Source organism: Mastomys coucha, unplaced genomic scaffold (assembly GCF_008632895.1).
Source record: "Mastomys coucha isolate ucsf_1 unplaced genomic scaffold, UCSF_Mcou_1 pScaffold14, whole genome shotgun sequence".
Lineage (NCBI taxonomy): Eukaryota > Metazoa > Chordata > Mammalia > Rodentia > Muridae > Mastomys > Mastomys coucha.
Genome location: NW_022196896.1, coordinates 98,834,725 through 98,844,481, shown reverse-complemented (window position 1 = coordinate 98,844,481; position 9,757 = coordinate 98,834,725). Strand labels below are relative to the sequence as shown.

The 9,757-nt window shown below is 50.3% G+C and overlaps 1 protein-coding gene across 1 annotated transcript in view; it reads right to left on the bottom strand.

The window, feature by feature from the left end:
• Positions 1-4,126: 4,126 nt before the first annotated feature.
• Positions 4,127-9,757, bottom strand: part of Igfbp2 (insulin like growth factor binding protein 2) — a 28,071-nt gene continuing 22,440 nt past the window's right edge. The window contains exons 2-4 of the mRNA XM_031367902.1: positions 7,768-7,994; positions 6,897-7,037; positions 4,127-4,619 (exon numbers count right to left, since the gene is read on the bottom strand). Of these exons, the coding sequence (XP_031223762.1) occupies positions 4,455-4,619; positions 6,897-7,037; positions 7,768-7,994 (533 nt within the window). The 3' untranslated portion in view covers positions 4,127-4,454. The remainder of the gene's footprint in view (positions 4,620-6,896; positions 7,038-7,767; positions 7,995-9,757) is intronic.

The following is a 9,757-nucleotide window of genomic DNA, read 5'->3' as shown; positions in this document are numbered from 1 at the left end:
GGAGCGGAGGGCGCGTGGGTGGCTTGCTGTTAGAATATATGGAAGAGTCTTCTGGCTTTTCCATCAGAACCTGCTCATCCTATGATTACTATAGCCCGCGCAATGTCTGAAGGGAGTAGGAGAGGGGATTTTCCTCCCAGCTGTTTGTCCTTGGGGCTCATCTTCCCAGAGCCACATGAACCCAGCCCTCTCCACATTCCTTCTGGCTCCGCAGGCCCTTATGTGACCTTTGTAAAAGCCTCATCGTCTAACTCCTATTCTCAACCTGTGGCCATTCTGCCTCCTGTCTGGCTACTCCGCACAATTCTTGATCAGGAGGCATAACCCACATGGCACATTCAGATCTTGCAACCTACCTGGACACTTACAGACTGGACTGGAGCCTGGGTTTCATTCTCTCTCCCATCCTCGGTGGATGGCAGGCAGCTGGTCCAAGTCCACATGGCTCTGTTACCCTATTCAGTTCTTCCTTTTGCCTCAATCCGCTTAAGCCACACTCTGGGTCTCAGAACACCCTTGTCTCCGATGACGTCATGATATCCACCCAGCTGTCTGTTCTGTGCCAGATCCTGAGATATCAGTCCGGACTCCCGAACTTTGTTCTCCATCCGATGCTCCCAGCCATCAGCTGCTCTGTAATAATTGTGAGCTCATCCATTCTCACTATCCTCCCTCATCCTCATTTGGATCATGTTCAATTCTGCCTGATGGATTCAACTCCACCCTGCCTCTCGATGCCTCCTCCCAGGTGGACTTCTCAGCCACATTTCCATTTCCAAACACATATCTATTCTTAACCGCCCTTGGCCTAAATTATCTTGCAGCTTCCAGCCCAAAGTTCAAACCCCTCAAGCAAGACACCCATAATCCCTCTGGATAGGTTCCCCAACACCGTTTCTCTTCAGCTGTCCCTCTACTGGCTGCGCCCTACGAACGTCCTCACCCTCCAGGCTCAGGGTAAAACTTAGGCTTGAAGGCCTTCCATGAGCTGCTCCCTCTTTCTGAACCCAATCTTAAAACCCAATCCTTAGAAAACACACATACACGCACACACATACACACACACACACACACATGCCTTTCCTTTAATTCCTATTTCTTCATCCCAACTCTCCATTGCCACCCCAAGATGCCTTCCATGACAGCTCACATGACTGCTTACCATTGCACCACAGGATCAGCTGCTGGTGGGTATGCCTCTGTCACATCATGCCATTAGACAGTCAATCATTGGCTGTACACACTGCCGGGCAAAGGCCACCATCTCTTTCATCCCCACACACAAACACTGAGCCTCTCACCTTAGGATGAAGACATTACTACATTTAACCAACACTTACTGAAACGACAGAAATGAATTTTTACCCTGCAAGCTGTTCTTTCCAATAGACATCATCCCAGGACTTAAAGGGTGTATAGAAGTTAGAAATGTGCACAAAGTCATACAATTCATAATCAGGGACAAGAAAGTGCTTCCCAGTGTTCCTAGCATATCATAGGACCATCTGCTGTAGCAGATGTGTCAGCTACAGCAGGGTGTGTGCAAGTCCAGAGGGCACAGAGAAGGGCCAGCCTTGTGGACATGTACCTGTGACATCCCCCGGAGCTCCAAGCTTTGGTACACTGTCTCTGGTGCACTTTCTTATTACTGTCTTGAAGTTCTTAGAAAGAACAAAAAGCCGGGACTGGAAAGACGGCTCTGTGGTTAAGAGCACCGACTGCTCTTCCTACAGGTCCCGAGTTCAACTCCCAGCAACCGCATGGTGGCTCACAACCATCTGTAATGGAGTCTCATGCCTTCTTCTGGTGTGTCTGGAGACAATGATGTGTACTCACATACACAGAATAAATAAATCTTTTTTTTTTTTTTAAAGATTCATATACTCAATTATCCCAGGCCCTGCAAATGAAGTCACCAGTCTTCCCTAGAAATCATACAAGAGGTTTACATAAAGATTCTCAGTCCCTGTCCCCACATCCCCTAACTCTGGAAGTCTATGGGAGAAGTTGAGAATCCTTTTTATGAAAGAACACCTCCATTTGACTTAGTCTGGGTTCCTGGGCCTCCCTTGAACTAATTGAAGGGCCTAAAATGAGTTTGGCTGCAGTTCCAGATGCTGCCACAGGGAGGTAGTATTGCCTCAGTGTTTAACAAGGGCCAGGCTTAAACATCAGAGGTTTAGATCGCCAGTGAGTGATCAGGGGACACATTCAATAATAGCCCCGCCCCCGCCCCGCCCCACCCTCCACCCCCCTTTCAACGAACAGGGGACTAGCAATGGGCAAAGCAGGCTGTGGCAAACATCAAGGGCCTTTCACAAAATGTTTTGGAAAGAACCTAAGCAAGGTGGCTCTCTGACACAGTGCTTCCCCGCAGCCTCCTCAGGCTATGACCTCCGACCTTGAAGGTTAAACCATCCTAGGCCCAGGGAGAAAAGGCGTCCAAAGGGGATACTTAACCCAGGGATGAGCAGCAGCCTTGATCCTGAGCAACGGGGGTTTCTGGAAACCTTTTGCCTCGTTTGTAAAATGAAACTGGTAACTGTTTTGTGTATGTGCTGTCTCGTGGGACTTCGTGTACCTGGAGGCAGCAGGATGCCCTCTGTTCCATCCACCCGGAAGTAGCTGTTCTCCCGTTCTCCCGGAATCTAATGTTCTGGCATCTGCTCAAAGTCCCAGGTGTCCCTCGCCACCTCTCGATGTGCTGGATGATGATCTGAAGGGACTGAGCCAACCCACTAGAGAGTCCCTTCCATAGCCAGAGGGCTCAGGTGCACACCGAAGAAGTCGAGCTCACCCTTGTTTGTACCTGGGAAGAAAATGCTTTGCCTTCCCCATGGCCCCACGACCAGAGGTTGAGGAGAGTCCCTGGACTTCACTGGGGCTTCGGTACAAAACATTGTGTTAGAGCTGTTACAAACTGCTTGAAAAATAGCTCTCACCCTGTACCCTGACTCGGTTTCCAGTCTCTCAGCCCAAGTTCTGTTCTTTTCTCTTTTGAGACAGAGGCAGGGTGTCGCCCTGGCTGTCCTGGAAACTTGCTCTGTAGGCCAGGCTGGTTTTGAACTCATAGATCTGCCTGAAATGTGCACAACAACCACCAAGCCTCAATCTACAGTTCTTTAATCACATAGACCCCTTTGAGGCTGGCTGATTTGTTGATAGCACGAAGGCCACTCCAGGAGCCGCTTCTGAAAGCTCAGGGGTGACCTCTCTGAACAAGCCCAGAAGCAAGGTCATCAGCCTTTCCTCGGGGGCACAAGTGACACTCCTTGTCCTGGGCTGGGGTGGTGGTCTGAATGAAATGGCTCCATGGGCCTATACAGAGTGGCACTATTAGGAGGTGTGGCCCTGTTGGAGAAGGTGTGGCTTTGCTGGAGGATGTCACTAGGGGTGGGCTTTGCGGTCTCCTGCTCAAGCCAGGCCTAGTGTCTCTTCCTGCTGATTCTGAATCCACGTGTATATATATAACTCAACTACCTCCCCAGCAACAAGCCTGCCTACCTATACAACACCACACTTCCCACCATGACAGACTAAACCTCTGAACTGTAAGCCAGTCCCAATTAAATGTCTCCTTTAGAAGAGTTGCTGTGGTCATGGTGTCACTTCACGGCCATGGGAACCCCTAAGACTGCTGAAAACTCCTGTCAGGGGTAAGAGGAGCCCAATTTCAGCGTTCCCCATTTCCCAGCTCCCACTGCAATGTCATCTGAAGCTTTTTTACTGATGTTGCTTTGTGTGGGTATTTACAGGCTGTGTAGCCCAGGCTAGACTAGAATCTCAGTCTTACTACCTCAGCCTCCCAAACGCTGGCATTGAGGACCGCACATCCAGTGTCCAGTGTCCACTGGATGTTGCACAGAGGAAGACAGACGGACACTCTTGCCCTCACTGCCCACCTTCCTGCAGAGTCAGCTAGAGTCCAGAGGCTTAGAAACCTTCCTCAGTGCAGCAGAATCCTGCATCCCACCACTGGCCTAGATCTGGGTACAGAAGCATTTTCCTTGTCCCCGTGTAGGATGGGAAATAGTGACTTCTCCATGTTTCCAGGTGTTAGGGACAAGGTGGACATGAGGCTCAGCAGGCCCCCAAGACTCTCTTTCCCAGAGACACCCACAAAGACTCAAGTAAGACACACACTTTTTATTTTCCCTTCCTTTAATCTTGAGTAAAAGAGACACAGGGGTTCAAAAATAAAAATTTCTTTCCCCATTCCCAAGCTTGTACCCAGCGCCCCCAGTACCGTCCTTCCCCTCTAATAGAAGCAGGAAGCGAGGTACAGGTTAACTGCCACTGGGGGCTGGAGGGGGGCTTCTCAGCTCAGTGTTGGTCTCTTTCCAAATATAAATACATGTGTCAAAACTGGGAACTCCTCCACACCCGACAACCTTGATGCCCTCCATTTCTGCTGGTGTTCGGGGTGGGGAAGCCAGGCACCGCCTGCCTGCTGTTTACTGCACACTTTGGGCATGGGCCCCACCAGTCTCCTGCTGCTCGTTGTAGAAGAGATGGCACTCAGGGTCTCCCCGGATGGTGGGAGCTCCCTGGATCGGCTTCCCGGTGTTGGGGTTCACACACCAGCACTCCCCGCGTTGTCCGTTCAGAGACATCTTGCACTGAAAGGTAAGAAGAAAAAGTCCCAATTAAGCTACCTCAGCTTCTCCCTCACCCAGCCCAGGGCTGGATGCAGTTCCCAGGTGCTGGGTTTTGCTGGGGGGGGGGGGGGGGGGGGGGGGAGGAGTGCGGGGAGGGGGGGGCCCTGTCCCAACCATAAGTGAGCACTTGGCAGCTTGTCAAAATGCAGACTCCCTACTAGTCCTCATGGCCAACAAGCAGCAGAAGGATGAGGCCCAGAGGCTGTGCCCATCACCAGTGCTGTTGGAGACAAAGACCAGAAAATGACTCAGCGCCTGTGGGAGACCCCAGAATAGAGCTCAGCCATAGTCTAAGATGAAAACCCTCACATCGCGCCCAACAGACTGTGTGCGGGGCACTGTGTGAGCAAGATCTTCCAGTCACCCACTGGCATCGAGTCCCATTTACAGTCACATAATACACACAGCCACTTTGTCTAATAGGGACCATTAATGTCCCCACTCTACAGCTATGAACCTGAAGAAGCAAAAACTGGCTAAGTGACTTGTAACTGTGTAAGTGCCCTGGCTGTCCTGAAACTCGATCTGCAGACCAGGCTGCCCTCGAACTCACAGAGATCCACCTGCCTCTGCCTGCTAGGATTAAAGGCAGGATTCACTGCACCTTACAGTTCGCATTTCTAAGAAGTTCACGTTGTGTTGCTAACGGTCTATGCTCTACATTCTTGGAATCAGTTTAGCCACTGGCCAAGGAGCCAAGTTATACAGCTCAGATCTAAGGAGAGAGGTGAAATCGAACTCGAGGCATTGGTTGCCATCCAGGGTTCCTGATCTTATCATATAAGCTGCAGTAGTGACTATCATAAACGGGTACGGTGGCTCATGAGGTTCAGTACACTTCGTTGTTCATTAGACATGACCATTATTTCATCCCGACTTCCACCTGAAGTAATTAGCTTACACACTTGGAGGGAAAGACAGATAGACAGCTTTTAACGCTGGCATCCTATCAGGGTGGGCTAGATGCCTGCATGATGATGGAGCTGAGGAAGAAGGCCCAAGAAAGAGTACAGTCTTGTACCCCAGTCCATGGCTCCACACATCTGTTCTTTAAGTCAACCCTGACTGGCCATCAGGATCACCAGGAGAGTTCTGTAAAATATCCCATACCCAAAAGATCCAAATCTCCCCTGAAAACCCAGCATCTAAATTTGCTATAGCACCCCAGAGCATCCTGTGTGCTCTCAGCTCTAAGGTCAGATCCTGATTACTAACTAACATGACAGTCCAGTCCCCACTCCCCCAACACCACCCCAGACTCCTGCCAACCACACCCCTGCCCCATCCCTTCTTAAGAACATGGGTACTTCTTAAGCTATTTCTTCCCCTATAAGAGGTTGTGAGGTGGAGAAGGAAGTGAGGGGTGGGACAGCATAAAAGGATGCATACATACGGAGAAGCAGGAGGGCAAAGGCTCCTGGGAATTTACTTAAATGTCCTTAACCCTTGCTACTGACGACTATGCTTAGAACTCTCTCTATGTTCAGTATTTAATCCCCAATCTTCTATCTCTTTGTGATACCTGGACACCAGAGAGGATACTTGACCAATGGTTAAATTGGTGATTCCAAAGAATACAGTTCATGGACCATTAGCAATACATGGGAGAGGCTTAGAAATGAAAACTGTAAACCAGATCGTGGTGGTGAGCATCTTTAATCCCAGCACTTGGGAGGGAGAGGTAGGCAGAGCTCTGTAAAGTAGAGGCCAGCCTGGTCTACAAAGTGAGTTCTAGGACAGCCAGGGCAATAATACAAAGAAGGGAAGGGAAGGGAGGGGAAAAGGGAAGGGAGAAATGCAAACTGTAGATTCCCACCAAACCTATCAAGTGACAAGCTCCGTGGAGGAGGGCCCAGGGTGCGCGCAGCTCTCAGGTAAGGCGGAGACAGACTAGGTTTGAAGCTACTTCTACAGTGGCTACATCCAAACCTCTGGAAAAGCTGAGCTGCAAGGGCTTAAACCTATTTCTCTCAGTTCTCCGGGGCACCTTCCTGACAGACACCAAGCACAGAGAGAAGAAGCCAGCGGAGAGAATAGACCTGACCCGCCTGAGGCCAAGGAGGGAAACCTCCCGGAGCTGAGGCGCCGGGCTTCTGGTTACAGACGCCTGCACCGAGGCTCGGCTCTTAGCCTCCAGGGACTATACAAGCAGGTGCAGCACAGACTAGGTACAACGGGGCTGGGGGTTGGGGGAGGCCAGGAGGAGGGCCTCCGTAGCCCAGGCTGGCCTGCACTCACCTGTTTCAGGTTGTACAGGCCGTGCTTGTCACAGTTGGGGATGTGTAGGGAGTAGAGATGCTCCAGAGGGCCCCGATCATCCGGAAGGCGCATGGTGGAGATCCGCTCCAGGACCTGGTCCAACTCCTGCTGGCAAGGGGTCTGAAGACAAAAAGAAAAAGAAAACAAAGAACACCTAGCGTGAGAAAAGGGAGCCCACGAAACACAGGTACTAGACAAGGCTTCACAAACTGCCATATCCATTGAAGGAAGAGGTTCCCTCAACACCAAGCAGCTAGTAGGGCAGCACCAGTGGCAACCAACCCCACTGTGCTCATCCCATCTCTCTAGAAAGTCCCATGACTGAGAATATTTACTGCTCTCTTCTAACTCTGATCACAGCTTACATAAGGAGTCAAAGACGACTCTATGTAAAAGATTAGAATTTATATCTGAAGCCATGGCCCAATCCCATGCAGACGCTGTCCCTAGAATCTATCTATCTATACTCCAACTCAATTCCAATGCAGCACCTATAGTTACCCTAGCCAACGGCCCAGGCTCCATTCCCTTACGGTAAAGCTGAGCTGGGGAAAAGCTCACCCCAAAGGGAAACAGGTTTCATTTGCACTTCCTGGGTTTCTCTCTGCCAGCGCCCCAAAGTCAAACAGAAACATGAAGGTTTTAGGCGCGATTTCAAGAAGCCACCTTCCACCCATTTTAGAGATGGAAGTGCCCTGTAGATCAAAGGTCATCAAATGTGAATGACATTGTTAAGGCTTTGTCGGTAGCAGGGCCTGGTGGGACATGGTGTGATATTCTTTCCAAGTGTGGGGGCTCCCTTTCCACACCCGCCTTCCCCCATCAGACCCCACCCCATCCCCCCACTGACCCTGGCGGGAGGCGGGCGCAGCTTCTTAGGCTCCTCCAGGCTGAGGTGCTTGGCACCTTTGCCCATCTGCCGGTGCTGTTCATTGACCTTCTCCCGGAACACAGCCAGCTCCTTCATGCCTGACTTGAGAGGCTTCCGGCCAGCACTGCTGCCACCTCCCAACATGTTCATGGTTCCATCCACGTGGTTCTCCACCAGGCCTCCCTCAGAGTGGTCGTCATCGCTGTCTGCAGAGAAAAGAGGAGACACTCCGGGATTCAGCTTCCCAGAACCCTGACCTCCTTGGGGAGGGTGGAGGGCTGCTCCGATAAGTAAGGAGACTAGTAACTAAAGCTTGACAACCGTGTACCAGGGGTCTATGCTCCACAACTTGGCTGGGTGTTGCCTAATTCCATAGGCGGTATCAAGGGTTGCATGTAAAAAGTTCCCCCACAGACGTGTGTGCTTGTACTATTGCTTGCCAGGTGGTGGCGCTGTTTAGCAAGGCTGCAGAGCCCGGCTGGCCGAGGGGAGTTGCAGATGGAACTTTAAGGGTCCATCCCGCTTCCAGATCCCAGTCTGTTTCTGGTTTAGACTGAGATGTGACAAACATCCACTCACTCCCACTGCCTCCCTCTTGATGGTAAAGCCTTGAAACTCTCACCCAGGGCTGGTGAGATGGCTCAGCAGGTAAGAGCACCGACCACTCTTCCAAAGGTCCTGAGTTCAAATCCCAGCAACCACATGACGGCTCATAACCACCCATAATGAGATCTGATACCCTCTTTTGGTGTGTCTGAAGACAACTATAGTGTACTTATTTATAATAATAAATAAACCTTTGGGTCTGAGCAAGCAAAGTCTACCAGAGTGAGCGGGGTTGACCGGAGCAAGCAGAGGTCCTAAGTCAATTCCCAACAACCAGATGAAGGCTCACAACTACCTGTACAGCTACTATGTGTACTCATATACATAAAATAAATAAATACATCTTTAAAAAGAAAAAGAAGAGAAACTCTCCTCCAAACTAAAGCATTCCTCCCCTGAAGCTTCAGTGGGGCTGAGCACGGTGATAAACAGACTCAGATTCCACTCAAATCCCTTTATCTTTCTTTCACACACAGAGAAACTGAAGCTCACGGAAGCCGGCCGCTTGAGCGAGATCACATGCCTGTTAAGTGATGGATCGGGAGTTGAACTTAGGCTGTGTGACTGCAGAGAAATGGGGAGATCCAAATTCAGTTCTTCCGTCGTCACCCTCCATGCTGTGAGGTGACATAGGAGCACTGAAGGATGAAGACAGCTAGCTACAAGCCTCTCAAACATGGAACGGAAGTAGGTCATCCCTGGATCCATCAGAAAATAAATATAGCACTGACCCACAACTAATCTCAAGTCTAAGTTCTTCCTTTGTGATCCGATCATGACAGACCAGTTGAAGTTTGAAAAACTACTACCATAAGATTCGTGGGCTGTGACATGGCTAGAAAGGGACTACAAGGCAGACAGCCACCTGCTAGTGAGAATCAGCCTCCAGCCACTGCATTTGCTCATCCTTTTCTGATGAAAGTGTCCCAGTCTTTTGCTCCTAGGCTGCTAGGGTATTAAACACGTTGTCTTTTATTTGTGTTGAAGTCTACCTGTGTGTTGCAACCGGCCACACTGAGAGGCCCCAAAACAGGAAACTGTGTATGACTTCTTTAACTCTGTAGATTTAGCTTGAAATCTGATCAAGCTGTCTGCTATAGAATGATCGTTCAGCCTCTTCAGACTGTCTTAGGACCTACTATGTACAGCAACTCTAAAAGCAGCCCCTAATTTCCAGTCTTAGCCTGGCTGACTCTATGTCTCTCTCTCCAGGGTAGGGTGACAGATTGAAAATTGTATGGTCAGTCTGCGACCAGGGGAACAAGTCCCAGCTTGTTCTAAAAAGTCAAGGTGCCTTAGCCCCACGCCAGCCATCCAGAGCCACAAGCCCACAAAGCCCTAATAAAAAAACTACCTGAAACCA